General features: G+C 32.2%; 1 protein-coding gene across 2 annotated transcripts in view; it reads right to left on the bottom strand.

Moving 5' to 3' along the window:
- Positions 1 to 17618, bottom strand: part of LOC143264299 (uncharacterized) — a 90226-nt gene that overhangs the window by 56378 nt on the left and 16230 nt on the right. The window contains exon 1 of one of the 2 annotated variants that reach the window (XM_076530803.1): positions 4110 to 4255. The exons of the other annotated variant lie outside the window; for it this stretch is intronic. Within the exon in view, the coding sequence (XP_076386918.1) occupies positions 4110 to 4202 (93 nt within the window). The 5' untranslated portion in view covers positions 4203 to 4255. Of the gene's footprint in view, positions 1 to 4109; positions 4256 to 17618 lie in introns of those variants that run through there. 2 annotated transcript variants of the gene reach the window in all.

Raw genomic sequence — 17618 nt, 5'->3', positions numbered from 1 at the left:
CGGCCTCCAAACACCAAATGCGCATCTCTGAAGGTGCACCATGAAAAATAATCTCCGTTTCTTGAATACCATTCCGGTAAAACCTTCCGCTTTGAACACGTAGCTGCCATATTATGAAATTCTCTTATTTTATAATATTAGCGAGATCGAAAAGTAATGTTTTTTACATTAAATTCAAGCAAATACATTTTTAACAAGTTTTTATTTTTAATCTGTAATGTAATCACCCTTGTATATATAAAATACTGGACCTAAGATAATAGGACCTAAACCTCAAATTGAAGAGTATTACAGATTTGAGTAAGGTCACATGTGAAAAAATCAAATCCCTACATGACCAAGTCCTTACCAGCCTCAAGTCTCTAAACCGCAAATGTAGATTGCTTTATTTCCAAATCCCGAGATTCCCAAAACTCTACATTCCCAAATCCTTACATCCCCAAGTATAATACGTACATCCCTAAATGCCTGCATCCTCAAAACTCTAAGTTCCCAAGATTTTACATCTACAAGATTCTACATCCACAAGGCTCTACAGCCCCCAGACTCTACATTCCTAAGACCCTACATCTTTCAAACCCTATATTCACAAAACTCTACATCCCATAACCCTACATCTCTAAATCCCTTTACATTCTCAAATTCCTACACCCCCAAAATCCTTATATCCCTATATCCCCAACACTCTACATTCCCAAGACTCTACATCCCCAAATCCCTACATTCCTAACTTCCTACACTTCCATATCCCTATATCCCCCAATCCTTATATCCCCAAATCCTTACATGTCCAAATACCTCTATCCCCAAATACCAAAATTTCCAAACTCTTAAATCTCAAAATCTTCAAATCTCTATTCCCCTAAATCGCTAAATCACTAAATTCATAAATCCCCAAATTCCCTTCCACACCTCCAAATTTTGAAATTCACAAAAGTCCCTAAAAGAAAATTTCTTTTCCTTCTTGCCTTCATTTCTCAATAATAGACCTGGCACCGGTAGAGTAAGGGACGAAAAATTTTGACCACCTAGTGACCAGGCTACTGGCACCAGTTGCTGATATAATGTAGACACTTCGTTAAAAAGAGGCATATAAATTTGTGTTTAAGTCGATGGGACTAGGTTCGAATGATACGGTGGCCGTGCACGGTGCTTCAGGTCACGGCTTACAGGTTTATGCACCAGACTCCTTTCTACTACTACCATTGTACACCACTATTGACACACCTGGCCTTGTTAGCGTCAGAAAACTTCGAATCCTTCACGCTGGCACACTCGGATCCTCGACATTTTTCTACGTGCCTTCTCGGAAAACAGATTTACTACCTGCGAGCTACATTCCCTTAACGAGAACGCGTTCTTCTTTTATTACGCCCACGCTTTTTGGGATTACCTCGCTTTTCATCTTCTTTGCAAATTTTTTCTTCAAATATACCTTGCTCTACTATCGTTCGTAGCTTGAACTGGTATCAAGACTGATTTACTTTGCATTAAAATCAATTCATAACGAAATGAAATGAATTCACATCGCACTAAAATTGAGTCACGCTGTACAATTGGTAATTTGATGACATAAAAGCATCACACAATGGTATTTGCAATATATCAATTCAGAGTTTCAAATGTCACAAAAATGACTACAATTCTCAAGTTTCCAAATTTCTGTCTCTATAAATTCTCTTCAAATCTACATATTCAAAAATCTACACATTCACAAATTTCCACTTTTTCTATTCCACATATATACCCAATTTCTTGCATTCCCGAATTCTCATATTCCCTACAGGAATTTCTACATTCCGAAATTCCCACATTCCTAAATTTCTACATTCGCAGATCCACGCATTTCCAAACTTCGCATTCCTACAGCCACACATTGACAAATTCCAACATTCCTGAATCCTCACATCCACCAATTGTAAAATTTCCAAATCCTAATATTTCCAAACCTCGACATTCTCACATGCTCACATTACCGAATTCCCAAATTGTCGAACACAAAATGATAATTTGATGATATAAAAGTATCTGACACCTACGGCACACCAATATGAAGCTTAAAATTTCAAAGAAAAAGAAATGTCTATATAAAAGTTTCAGTAATGTCGTTAATACCGGAGGACTAGCTCGAAATTTTTTGAGATTCTTTCTTTAGGTAGGTTATATTATTAAGTAGAACTCATAGTTTCCCAGAACAGGATGCGTGTTGGGTGAAATTTTGTGGTGCCTTGCGGCATGCTGTTAACGATCGACAGCTGGTCATAGCCAGCTGCACACCGAAAAGCAGCTACGAACTTATTATACGTATTCATTACGTATTTCGACTTCCTTTTCCTTCTGTTACACGACTCTTCGACTGTCTACTAAATGTTACAAAATTTCGATCAGCTGAAACGCGAAGCTTCTAGTTGATATGGTACAAATGTCGTTTCACGGCGCTATTAAATTTTACACATCGATTTCGAAAGTAGAAAGTCAAGCACAATTTGATGGCATTAAATTACTGCGAAATAGCGTCTGCAACGTGAAGGTACAAGTTTTTAAAATGTTGCATGCTGAAGTCATTTCATTTGCGATTCGTACATTCGGTAAATATATGGAAAAATAAAGTGTCGAAGAAAGTTGAATAATGCTTACAAATTTAAGTTTTTCTATTCAGGAATTTATTGTTGTTATTGTTAACAGTTTCGTGGGTTGAGAATTTCGAAATTTTAGAAATTATAGATGCAGGATTTTGAGAATTAGAGAATTAAAATACTTCTCAATTCAGACATTAAAAAATTTGCAAAATTAATCTTTCAATAATCCAATAATCATTTCCAATTCTGACATTTTTGAAATATGAAAAACACCAATTTCAAAAAGTCAAAAAATGAAATATTGAAAATCTGTTTAACATTCAGACGGACACCTCTCAAAAAATAAAAAACAAATGATCGTCTGGAGCTCCTACACGTATTCCCCAGCCAGCGGTATCTTACATCGCAGTCGATTGTATACATTTTGAAATCGAATTTCGTATTCGATTCTCGCTAAAGTACAGAAGCGCCGCAGCAGCGGCACACCTTAGTCCGTTGATAGAAATTTGACGAGGTGGGATTTGGCCAGGAAACAAATAACAATTTGTATTCAAGACTACAGTTGTTTGGTTCAAATAGATTCGTTAGGTGTCCTTAACCGAACCTACCACTCATTAAAGCCACTACCGTTCATTTCCGGCTTTTGTTGTGCGCCAACGTTAGAATTCATTTGAATCTAATACCATTGTTTTCTCCTTTTTTGGTCAATCGAACGAAACCTGCGAATTTAACTGCGTACTATTGTTTATTATCGTCCGCATGTATTTTACGCTCGTGGGTTTTTTTCGACCGTAACGAAAGTACACCTCGGTTCAAAAGCCACGTTGACCCATTTTCTGTGTTTAATAGAACTCTATAATTTTGTTTTTAGTAAGTTTATATTAATATCGATATTTAAAGTAGAAATTTATTATTACCAATTGAATTTAATTTCAATTTAATTTACAGTTATATTAATTTTCCTATTAAAGTTATATTAATTTTCTTTTAAAACTGAGTGATTTCAATTGTATTTTCGGAAATTTAATTTAGAATCATTTTTCATAATAAATTAAACTTTGCAATTTTATTACGAGTTATTTGAGTCGTATTATATTATTTTATTGTGAAACATTTTAATCGTTTTTTATATTTGTTATATTTTGAGTTATATTAATTGTTAGTCGTTTTAATGTTTTATATTAATTCTATATTGAGTTGATTATGACATTTTATTCCAATTTCAATTTCAGTCGTTTGTCAATTTATGCAGATTTCATTTCGAATCACTTCATCTATTCAAATAATTTTTCATATTTAACAAAATTCTATAACTATCGTTTATTTCAGCCATGTTAAATTAATTTCGTCTTGAATTAATTTTCTATTTATTTCTACTTATTTTCATTTTTCAATTTATGTTCAACAACAGAATTCCAATGTACTATACCACAATAGAAAGTTTTCGTGTTTCTCCACCTTTATCATAATAATGCATTTGATCGAAAACTTTCCGGCAACGATTGTAGAAAGCAATAATAAATGTCGTACTCGCGAGTTGCCACGGTTGAATACTTCTTTTCGTAAACTTTTTTTCCAAATGGTTATGGCGTGGAAGTGAGATTGATGAAAATTGAAAGCCATTTGGTGCGCAACCGGAGTGTTGTCCGAAACATGGCTGCCTATCCGTCCTGTTATTCGAGACTAACACTACTCGTCTACGCTCTCAACAACCTCGACAGATGTTGCAGCATGCTGTGCACAGTTGCACACATCCAATATAATCTCGCCATTTCTCCTTCTACGATATGTATTTTATAAAACTTTCAAAGAAATAACAAAACTACGCAATGCACGCTATTGCAAACTCTTATACATATGCCACTAAATATAATATTTCTTTTCCTTTTCATTTTTATTTTTGCCTGCTTGTGGGTGGTAGTTGAAATCCTACAATGACTTTTATTTAACTTTTGTTAAAGTGTTATAGTACAGTGTTAAATAAAATTCAATGATGATGCTTATTTAATTTTAGTTGAAATGCTATAATACAGTGTCAGTTAACATTCTATAATAAGGTTTTATCTTATATATCAATTAAACCATAATTATATTTTTATCAGTAGAAACGGTCATTTGATCCTTACATAATTTTCCTTTTTAAAATTGCAAAATTTATTGAAATACTTCTTTTCGAAATTCGTGTTGGTTTTTATTCAGATAAAGAATTAATATACAGGGTGTCTCATAATTATTATAGGTTCCTGAAATGAGGGGTAATTGACGTAATTCTGAATAAGATTTCCCTTTGCAAAAATGGCGTTTGAAGCTTCGTTTTTGAATTATTAGGGAAAAATGCGGACCAATCAGAGCGCGAAGATTACGCGCGCTCAGCCATTAGACTCGAAGCTGTCACTCTCGCGTTTGCGCATGCATAATCCTCGTGCTCTGATTGGTCCGTGTTTTTTCTTAATAATTCAAAAACGAAGCTTCAAACCCCATTTTTGCAAAGGGAAATCTTATTCAGAAACACGTCAACTACCCCCTATTTCAAGGACCTACACTAATTGTGAGGCTCCCTGTATAAAAGCTAGTAAAAAGTATTGTATCGTTTTATAAGTTTAATAACAAAATAAAAATTTAGAGTCTCTGAGTGTTACTGGAGTGCTTTTTTAATCCCATTAGTTCTGACAAGAAAAATGCTTAGATTTCTAAGTTCATAATTCAATTAAATACAATTTAGAATAAATATTCTCTAACTAAAACAATGTTATACAAATAATATATCAATGTAATAAATAGAATTCACCAAACTTCCCAACTAGACAGTCTTAAAATCTCTACGAAGGAATATTTGGAATACTAAAAATAAAAAATAATATTCAAGTGTTTCGATAAATAAAATACTGAAAATAGAAAATGTACAAAAATTTCAGTATTCGGTTTGAAATTTTTTATCGTCTCTTTGGTGCGTGATCGTATCTAATCAAAGTCCCGTACGTTATCAAACGTTCACCGTGAACGGTTCTCCGGTTACTGAATTTATTGCCGACGATAAATAAGTCGCAGTGAGGATCGGCAATATTGTGCCACCTACGCTTCCAACAGATGTTGTCCTGTAACGTGCACTTCCACGGAGTTGGATAAACGCAGGCGGTTCGTTGTTGTAGGGTGAAAGTAGAGACGAGAGAGGGACAGGAAAGGGCGCTCCAGTTCTACCCACGCTCCTGACCCACAACAAATCGACCGGAGCTATTACTTCCTGTCCTACGTACATTTTACCTTATACAGATGAAATTCTTCCAAATTTTATTTTGCGACATCTTTTTACGTGGTATTTCTCATAGTCCTAAATCGACGAGTTCCATCTACACTGTACCGAAGTTTGATTCCTTATATGTTATTACATCACTTTTATTTCATTTTTATTATTATATTATTATTTATTATATATGGAATAAATTACATTATTTTATAGGATAAAGTGATGCAAAAATGAGCAAACTCAAAAATGTTCAAATTACGGTATTATTAAATTTCTAAATCTGAAAAATTTCCAAATTATGAATTCCCGAAAGTTTCAAATTTTCGAATTCTAAATTTTGGAATCCCAAATTTCCAAATTCCAAATTTTGGAATCCGAAACTTCCAAATTTCAAATTTCCAAATTCCAAAAATTTCCAAATTCCAAATTTCCGAATTCCAAATTTTGGAATCCAAAATGTCCAAATTTCGAATTTCCGAATTCCAAAAATTTCCAAATTCCAATTTTTGGAATCCAAAATGTCCAAATTTCGAATTTCCGAATTCCAAAAATTTCCAAATTCTAAATTTCCAAATTCCAATTTTTGAAATCCAAAATTTCCAAATTCCAAATTTCCGAATTCCAAATTTTGGAATCCAAAATTTCCAAATTTCAAATTTCCGAATTCCAAATTTTTGAATCCCAAATTTCCAAATTCCAAATTTCCGAATTCCAAAAATTTCCAAATTTCAAGTTTATGAATCCAAAATTTCCGAATTCCAAAAATTCCAAATACTAAATTTTCAAATTCCAAATTTTGCGATCCAAAATTTCAAATTCCATATTTGCAAATACCAAATTATTAAATTCAAAATTTCCGAATCCCAAGTTTTGAAATTTCGAATTTCAAAATTTCCACATTTTTAAATTTCCAAATTACCAAATTCCAAATTTCCCCATATCCAAATTCTAGATCTCCGAATTTATAAACCCCCTGTTCTAAGTTTCCAAATGCCTCAAATTTCCATATTCCCGAATTTTATAATATAAAACAATATAATAACTTGTTTTTATATGACACAACTAGTTATATTATTATACTCGTAACAATATTTGTTAATTTAACTCCTCCACTATATGTGAAAATTTATTGCTTTTTAAGAACATAGCTGTGTAAACAGTGAAGAAAATCTGATTTAACCGCATTCCTATATCAAACGTGGCTCCACAATTTCTTCCATGGAACCCAAGTCCAATTTGACTCGACATCATAAAACACAATTTATAAAATAATTTAAAACTATTAGTAATCTGAGTACTTTGAAATATTTAAACAAAGACTAAATTTCACATATGTCATTTCATTTTACATTATTACTATTATCATAAAACCCACACAGTCATTCGATGAGCAAAACAAGAAATGAACTCATTTTTCTTTCTCTCATCAAAAGCACAAAGCATGGTGCATTCATTTGGAACAAGGGAAAAAACATTATTGAAATTCTTGTTGAACATATTGCACAATTATAAATAATTCAGGTAAATAAAATTCTTGAATATATATTTTTATTTATTCACTACCTTAATACAAACACACTCTGCACTGTTTCAAACAATCAAGACCCCGTTTGTATTTTGTAATTTAATCAAGATGTTAGTATGTAAAGAAAATAAAACTACGTTTTAAACGCACCTCATATTAAAGTATAATAAGAGAAATAAAAGTTTAAACTTGTATCTAAATAATAAACACTTGGACATCATCCGTTTAATATGCAACAACTAAATGCAACAGGATTGAAAATTTAAATAACATTGTTGAATATGTTATTCGCGTGAAATATGTATTCGTGCAGAAGTCGTTAAATTGGCACGTATTTGTGTCGCTTTGTCATTGCAATATTAGTCAGACGAGACCGATGCTATCAGCGATGTGTTTTTTTAAAAACGAAACTTCCACGAGCACAATATGCATTCACTTGCATTCAAGCCAGAAGACTAACGGCAGCCGATATCGCGATGAGGGATCGCATATTGCATTACACGCTCCAGGTGTTTTGCAAAGGCTATTTACCACAATCTATATTTACCACGACCGATTCTGCACCGATGTAACATCAACTTTTTTTCTTCGATTACTTCTGCTAAAACTGACGCATACTTTAACCTTAACAGTCTTAAAAGGATGTCTAAAACTGTCCACAAAGCTTTCGTTTTATTTGTCAACAAAACAAGCATAATTTACCCTTTCGTAAAATCACGCGATATCGTGTGTTCATCGATGCTTAATTGAACTGTTGCTTGCAAGGCGCTGTCGAATGCTTCTACGTAAAACGTGTAATTAAATTCCTCTGTTCTGTTCTATAAACGCTCTGTAAAATCGCCCTATCTCAACAGCTATCGACACCTGATAACGACGTTGTAACTGATTTACATTACATTTCCAGTAGAGCGATTTTCAATTTTTTCATTCTATCTTTTATATCTGATATTTTGCTACATTAGCGTGGAAAGAACTTGAGTACTTTCTTTTTGCTTCTTTAGTACCGTCAGGTAATTATAACTTTTCGTAAAGTAATCAGAAATCAGGTTTTGCTGGAGTTTGCTGAAGTTTACAAATATAAGTAATTACAATGTCATGTGTAAGTGTCCTCGTATAAAATATTTATACTTTTCTTCAAAAATCAACGTAAATTGATTATAATCTCACATACATTATTATACGTGCAACTAACTGTGTAAAATAAAAGAAGAATTCTTATTAAAACTTATAACTGAAGTCATTCTAATTAAAATTGAATTGTAAAAAAAAATGTAAATATATTGTAAAAGATTAATTTTAATGATTACATACTTAAAATAAATATACAAACTTTATTTTTGTTCGCAATTAAAATTACAACCATGATTAAAATTGTAAAATTGTAAAATCTCATACGAGAAATGTTGTCGAATAAAAATTGTGTTTCACAAAAGATACAATGGAATAAAAAATGTGATAGTTTAACGATTCTAAGAAATTCAATTCGTTGGATACTCCGGAAGTGTAAAAGAAACAACTTTAACGACATTCGAAACATCAAAAAAGACTTTACAACTTCCTGATCATAAATCGGGCCCTCTGTTCATCTAATCCAGTGCAAATAAACAGGGTATAATTAAACATCAAACGCGCATGCGCGACTGGTGGTTGACTGCAGTTGGTAACCGATACTGGACTCGTAAACAACCATGCAACTTAAACATATTTCTATTTTTATTGGTACTAAATAGAATACTGTTGAAATCTTAAATACGATCGTAGATTCAAATTTGACCCTCTGGAAATTCATGATTTCTTCATTTAAAGATAGATAAGGGTATATATTACTGAAAGAATTATTTACAAAACAATGACATGTAGATTTAGGTTAGGTAATGCAAATATGCAGTTGAATGAATCGTTTCTCTATGGAGATGAAATAAATAATTAAAATTTGGATTTCTTATGATATTGATATAATAAAATATGTGAATATTATTTTCATGAGTGCAAACCTTTATATGTAAAATTTACATGTAATCTAAATTTTTATATGAATGTCTTATATGGATGTCTTCTGAACCCAATTTAATAGTCATACATATGTACACTAGCAAGCAAAGCATTACCTCTTGATATTTGCTCAATAAATTATCAAGTTTCCCAATTTCTACACTTTTAAATTTCTGAAATTTTAAAATTTATAAATTGTCAAACTTCTGTTTTCAAAAATCCCTATATTTCTAAATTATTAAATTTCTGTACTAACTCCTCAAGTTTGCAATGATCTAAATTTGCAAATTTAAAAATGTTTAAATATTTTAAAATTTTTTAATGTTGGAATATTAAATTTGTAAATCTTCAAGTATCCAAATTTTCAAATTTCTAACTTCCCAAATTTCTCAACTCTAAAATCCCTAGATTCCTAAATCCCTGGATCACCAAGTTCCTAAATATAAAACTTGTATTCACAAATCCCTGGATTCCCATATCCCTAGATCACGAAGTCTGTAGATCTGCAAATCTCTGACTCCCCAAATTTCTAGATTCCTAAATCCTTACATCATCGAATATCACTAAATTCCTAGGTTCTGATGTCACTAGGTCCTCAGATTCCTATATCCCTATATCCCTAGATTTTGAAATTTTTACTCAGAAATCCCTACACATCCAAATTTCTAAGTTCCAAACATTTATAGATCTCCAAGTGTCCAAATATCCCTAGATCTGAAAATTGCAGCACCCCAAATCCCTAGATTTTGATATCTCTAGAGTCCCATAGTCCTGTATCCCTATATTTCTAGATGCTGACATTTTTAAATCCTTAAATCCCTACAATTCCACATTCCCAGACCTCCAAATGCCTAAATTTACATATTCCTATAATCCCATATCCCTAGATCCACAAATCCCTATATTCCATATCCCTAGATCCACAAATCCCTGCATCCCTAAGTCAAATATCACCGAATCTCTAAATCCCCATTTCTCTACATTCAAATATCTCAAAAAGTCTAAATTCGTACGCGACCAAATTCTTATTCTAATCCGAAATTGTAAAATTCGAAAAGATCACTAAAAACGGAGACGAGCGAATATCCACGGTTCCCCCGTGGTTTCCATGTTTTCCCCAGGGAAAGGAGATTTGCTCTCGACTGTACAAACGAACGATCGCCGGTCGGCTGGTAGTGGAAGGACGGCGGTGGTATAGGTATGGGCAAAAGGGGGAAGGGGAAGAGAGGGAGGGAAACTGAAGGGAACAAATAAAACTAGACTGCGGAGACAGCTGGTCGCTAGGGCTGTACCCCCTGAGAGAACCAACAGCGAACAACAAGCCCATATGACGCACGCACCAATGCACACCACAGCACGAAAGCTGAACGTGCACGTAGTAAACATGCACACGGGTCATGCGCATCACCCGCGTCCTCTTGCGACCGTGCTATTCTTTCGCCAGCCTTTTGATCTTCGTGCTGATAAACATTAATGCTACGGGTATCGAAACAACCAGAATAATTGGACTTGACGTTCACCGTGTAGTTAACATTAGGTTTACGGAGAGAATAAAAATGACGCACTTAGTTTCTCCATTTTAAATCGCAGAAATTATGCTTTGAAACGTATATGAACGCTTCATGAAGAATAAATGTATACATTGTTTTATGTTTCGTTCCTTATGTACTTATTGCTGTACTTTTAACCCTTTGCTGTATTATACATGTATGTGTAATGATGAATTTTCAGTTATAAATACAATATAAATTTTTTGACGGAACGTGTTTTCATCTCAAACTTTCGAATTTCTAAATTTCTAATTTTCCACATTTCCAAATTTCAAATTTTCGAATCACAAATTTCCAAATTTCAAATTTTCGAATTCCAAATTTCCAAATTTCAAAAATTTTCGAATTCCAAAAATTTCCAAATTCCAAATTTCAAAATTTCAAAAATTCCCAAATTCTAAATTTTGCAAATTCCAAATTTTAGGATTTCAAATTTCCGAATCCCAAAATTTCAGATTACAAAATTTCAAATTCCAAACTTCCGAATTCCAACATTCCAAATTCCAAAATTCCAAAATTCCAAAATTCCAAAATTCCAAAATTCCAAAATCCTAAATTCTAAAATTCCAAACTCCAAAATTTCAAATTCCAAAAAACCAATATTTCAAAATTCCAAATTTCAAATTTTTGAATCCCAAATTTTGGAACGTGTTAACATATCTGATTTAATGATATCATTTACTACATAAAAGAGCTATTATAAAATTATAATAATGCTGAACAATCATAAGAAATAGTTCAGTAAAGAATAAAATTGTAGAATTCACAGAAAAAATTAGATATTCGATAGATTGATATCGAGAAGATCGAAGCAGTAGTCAGAAGATAGATTATAGACAAACCACTAATACAATAGTTGTTTTAAAGCTTGACTCGGGCTTCGATCGTCGTTGAAAGGCTTCCGTTTGCATCGCTTTAAGAGCTTAAAGCTCACGACGCCTTCGAACGTCGTCGGAAAATCGTCTGGCAGTATTTTATCATTTTCCTTCAAACAGGAAACGAGAAAAACACAGAGAACGAGGCCGCACCATGCAGGATGAGGAACGATGTATCGAAACGAGGCCAAACCGCGAGGTCGAGAGAATTTCTTTTATCGCCCTTGCTTTGCAAACATTCTGATACTCTGCGTATACTAACGCACCTCTAAAACTTACGTTTTCGTGTATTTTTTGCGATCGTCGGAAATAAGTAAAAAAAAAAACCATTCCAGTTTTAAAAGAAAACTGTACTTTTCTGTTGCTGTTTTATGAATGCACAATTTTAATTTTAATTTTCAATCGATTTTATATTGTAATTAAAAATGGAAAATAAATAAGAATACTACGGATTATAATCAAAATTATATTCAAAATGAAGATTCCAATTTTAGTACTTTTTTTTCATTTTGTGTATGTATGTATATATTGTTTTTATAAAATAAAAATAACTAAAACAAAGAGTAATAGGTATTAGAAAATACCAACAGATAAATTTAACCTAAAGATGAAAATAAACATTTATATCGTAAATAAAATGAAGCAATAATATGATATAATTACGAACGTTCATTAATATAATAATTATTCGACGAGATATTGGATACGAGCAATAACCAGAGAATTCATAACGCAGTAAATTATATAGTAACTAATAAATACAATACACAATGGGTTCGCGTAACAAGATCACTGACCTATGACGACAACACCGATCGATATCCAACGAAAAAAAATAAAACCGTATTTGTTCTGAACTACAATCGATTCTTTTAGTACGACGATAATAAAGCATTTTCCACAGTATGCTACCAGTATCACGGAAAGAACAATTCTATCCTCCAACTTTCTAAAATTTATTGATCATCTACGAAGATTTTACAACCGCGTGCAACTAACAAAACCAAAATTTATCGCGCATATAATTAAAACAAGCAGGAACAACCTCGACGATACTGTTATAATTACTGGCAGTACGATAGAAATGAAATTAAAAGGCGATAAGAGTGAAAACAAGCAAGTGTTCGCTATCGAAGTAAAAAGAAGATAAGTACATTTTCGTTCAAGGTTTGCAGTTTATCTAAATGGGTACTTATAACGCGAAATACATAGGATAGTACATTCTTTAAATCTGCAAACAAACGACCACGGTATCGCTGAGACATTATCAGCCTGAAAATGCTGAGGGAACCCGAACAATTATCGACAATTGGTAAACATGAATTATCTATACATTTTAAAATATGGATACTTGTAGCTATTTATACGATATAATTAACTAATGAGTGGCATGGTGTATACATATATACCACTTCATATTATTCTATATTCAATACATTGTTTATCGACCATAAAGGTATTATATATAATGATAATCAACTTATATTATAGTATTAATACAGTGTAGTATTAGCATATATTATACAAGTTTATAGTAGTACATTGTAGTACTGTATGTATAAATTTCATCGACAATATACGCTGTATATAATTACTATAGCATGATACTATTATTGTATTCTGTGTATAGATGCTGTAAAATAAAATCCTTTTATATGACACAGTTGTAGTATAATATAGTAGCAGATTAATAGTACTATATGTAGTAGTACACTGGTGCGGCATAATACCATAAAATACTACTATATATTACCGTATGACTATATCACTGTACTACTACACTACTATATTACCATACCACTACACTACTATACTACTATATTACTATATTACCGCACTACTATACTACTATACCATTATGCCACTATGCTACTACACTACTATAATACCACTATACCGCTATACTCCTATACCACTATACTACCATACTGCCATGCTATTGTTCTACTATACACCTATTTTAATATATTGCCATACTACTATACTATATTACTATACCATTATATAAAAATGTATGTATACCATTAGAAATACCGTAATACAGTATCTACTGTAGTATATATTTAAAATTCTATACTATATCAAATAAAATCAATATGTACATATCTACATGCATAACACAATACCAATAATATACAACTGCATATTTTTAGGAAATAATACAGTATATAACACTATACTAAAAGATTCTATAGTATACCGCTATAACTCACTGTCTATTATAATACCAATACGCAGGAATATAATGCCATTATACAACGTAATATACAACAAGGTACTACAGTAGATATTTATAACACCTAGTATAACATTATAAAGAAAATAAAATAATTTTAAGAAAAAAAATACGCCGACTTCGAAATGCACTGAAAAGTATAAAATAATTTCTATTTCCTAATGAAGTAATTTCTATTTCATTCAATCATACAATTACGTAACAGATATGAATGAAACCTATTTACTCGTTAGGTAGTATATTAAATACATTTCAACCTTTTCGGAGGCGGCGCATAATTAAAAATACTTCAGTAAACGTTGCTGCCAATAACCAGTTGATTGTGGTATGGCGTATTGGAAATTAATAAATCCTGAGAAAGAATACGAACATTATAGATTATAGATATATTTGGTAATACACGTAAATGTAACGACTGCATCTTCATTTCGCAACGTTTCTGATATAAATGAAATTGAATCGACTTCGTTCGCGTGTGGAAGCCATGGATCTAAGAACCTATAAACGGAGCCCACGACGCGGGAATTACCAAATTTGCGGCAGATGGGCTCTATCTTTATAGTATATGCGGCGATCGAGTCTTTCCGTCGCATACTCTACGAATCTAGATAGACCATAGTTACATTCTATACGCACTAACACCTACTTCGCGGCGTGCTGTCGAGTTATATGTATAGAAAAAAAAATAGCTATACAAGCTTTGCCTATGTTCGGCTGTCCAAAGGTTGACATGTTCAAGAATATCTTTTAATTTTGCGCCGCCTCCGAAAAGGTTGAAATGTATTTAATACACTACCTAACGAGTAAATAGGTTTCATTCATATCTGAGACGTAATTGTATGATTGAATGAAATAGAAATTATTTTATACTTTTTAGTGCATTTCGAAGTCGGTGTATTTTTTTTCTTAAAATTATTTTATTTCACGCTTTTTATCGGCCGACAAGACGTGTTTGTAGAAACAGTAGAAAATCAGCGATTGCATGTTGACTCATACACCACCAGAGACACGGAGGCATACGTAGAATTCAATACATTAATAACAATAGTTTTTCGCTAATAACTCGAAAACTAAAGCTTCCCCTTAATTGCGGATAAGGAAAAAGTTGTTCAGAATCGTGCCCCTGATAACATATTAAAAGGACATTAAAATCGTCCAAAGTTGATTTCAAAACTTTTCAACAATTTTTCGCTAATATCTCGAAAACTAAAGCTTTCCGCGAAATTTTTATATGAACAAAATTGTTCAGAATCATGTCCGTGATAAGATATTAAAAGCGCACTAAAATCGAGAAAAGTTTATTTCAAAAGTTGCCGGTTTTTTTGTAATAACAACACTTTGCAATTAAAAAATGAAAAATTTTTTGATAATGGTACCAATGGGGAGTCAGAACCTACCAGATGCAAAACGTTTCGTTCCGATCGGTGCATCCAGCTAGGCGTAATCGGCGGGCACACATGGAAAATAATAAAAAAAAATATACTGATCGAATTGAGTAACCTCCTCCTTTTTCGAAGTCGGTTAAAAATGAAAAATTTTTTTATAATGGTACCAATGGGGAGTCAGAACCCACCAGATGCAAAAGGTTTCGTTCCGATCGGCCTACCCAGCTAGGCGTAATCGGCGAACACACATAGAAGGAAAAAAAAAATACTGTGTGAATTGAGTAACCTCCTCCTTTTTCGAAGTCGGTTAAGAAGTTATATCATTCCACTATTAAATCCAAGAAAGAATTTACGATTCATATAAAAATATTTCAAATTCAATTATGACAACCGTATCTAACATCTTACTTATATGTTTATTTTATAAATACACAGTAACGCTCACCGACCCCATAAAATATAACCGCGAAAGTTTAAAATACTATTAAAAGTTTTAATAGAGTGATAATCATAAAATATCAATCTATTACAAAGTTTCCATAAGTAGTTTCTGTATTTTTGCTCCACATCTTTTGATAGTTGATCTTAATTACAAACCGTTCTTTTCTCTGCACCTGTCTTTCAACTTGAGTTATATTCTTGCGCTACAAATATGTATATCGCATTACGCGCCTTTTTTTCTACAATTAGCTCCCAAAGAGAAAACTAAAATTACGTCAATTATCAAAATTACTCCGGCTCTTTTACAATTCAACGAGCTAATTCTATCGCTTTCACTTCCATGAAATCTTGCACCTTTGCATTTACTTGAATTTATTACACTTAAACAAGCAATTGTTTTTTCCTGTTATTTACACATAATAACTCTGCCACTATAATTATCACTCTAATCTTCAGTTATTAAATTAAACTAACCGAGAAATATTCGCAGTCAGCGAACGAAGTGGGAATTAAGCGTCCTTTTTTCCTTATGAAATGGGTTAATTAACCACCAATCTCTCGTATAGACTATTAATCACTGTATACGTATACAAAAGGGCAATAAATTACAGCTATTTTTCACACAATTTTCAAATACAAATTATTAAGCAACTTGAAAAAAATAACAGGAGGTCCTTTTACACCAAGTCGATCACTTTAGGTCGTCACCATCTGCGGTTTTGCTCTAATCAAAATATGTTGTAGTCCATGTGAAATTAGGGAGGGTTTAAGTCATCATTTTGCCAGTTTCGAATTTGTTAAGGAATGACAAGCCTTCAAAGTTTGCAATTTTTGCCTATTTTTGAGAAAATAAGCTTCACTTACAAATTTTTTTCTCTGAAGCTACTCAACCGATTTAGCTAAATTCTTTTTTGTTTTATTCATGAAGGATTGAGCTATTTTAAAATATTTTTTTTAATTCCGTGAATTTGTTACAAAATGTTGCAAAATTTAAACAAATTCTTTTTTTGCTTTTAACAATTGTGTTAACCAATATTTTCTTCAGAAAAAATTTTACGGTATGTCAAAGTTGTGTAATAATTTACTGAAAAATACATTTTTTAGTTTTGATTAACCGTGCATTCTTCTGAAATCACGTTTGTTGTTTACTTACTCGAGCACGGAGTTTCATAATCAGAAGTATGCTCTTTATGAACGTGTCTTACCTCTTATTGATTCGACCTTTCAATTTTTTATCAACGTTATATTGAACATCACACAATGCTTTCTCACGGTGTTTCACCGCACGACAATCTGTACTTATTTATAACGTTAGGTAATAAATCTGTCAAGGCAATATGTAAGTCCGCTAATTACGTTACAACAATGAATTAGTGTATAATTTTTTTACGTACAGAAATACACTTCTTTACGTGCTCCTAAAGAAGTTTCTACAATTATAGAAAACCTATAATTATAAAACTCTTCAAAGCAAAATATTTCTTTTATCATTTTCAAATATAAATGATAATTGAACATTTGTCAATGAATTACTCAGCTGATATTGCTGCTTTCAATGAACAGCCATTTTGTATTGCGAATATTGATAAAACTGTTATATAATCATTGAAGCTTTAAATTTTAAATTGATGGTAAGTGAAATTTCGTAACACTATTATGAAATTGTCTTAAACTTTTTACGTCTCGAAATCAGCTGTTTGATATGCAGTAATCTTATACTTGTCTTTTTTCATTTCTCAGTTTCTTTATATTAAGAATTTTAATTAAGCATTTATGTAGTTATTGTCGGTA

This window comes from Megachile rotundata, chromosome 4, assembly GCF_050947335.1.
Source record: "Megachile rotundata isolate GNS110a chromosome 4, iyMegRotu1, whole genome shotgun sequence".
In the NCBI taxonomy this organism is placed as follows: Eukaryota; Metazoa; Arthropoda; class Insecta; order Hymenoptera; family Megachilidae; genus Megachile; species Megachile rotundata.
This window is presented reverse-complemented; position numbering and strand designations above follow the sequence as displayed.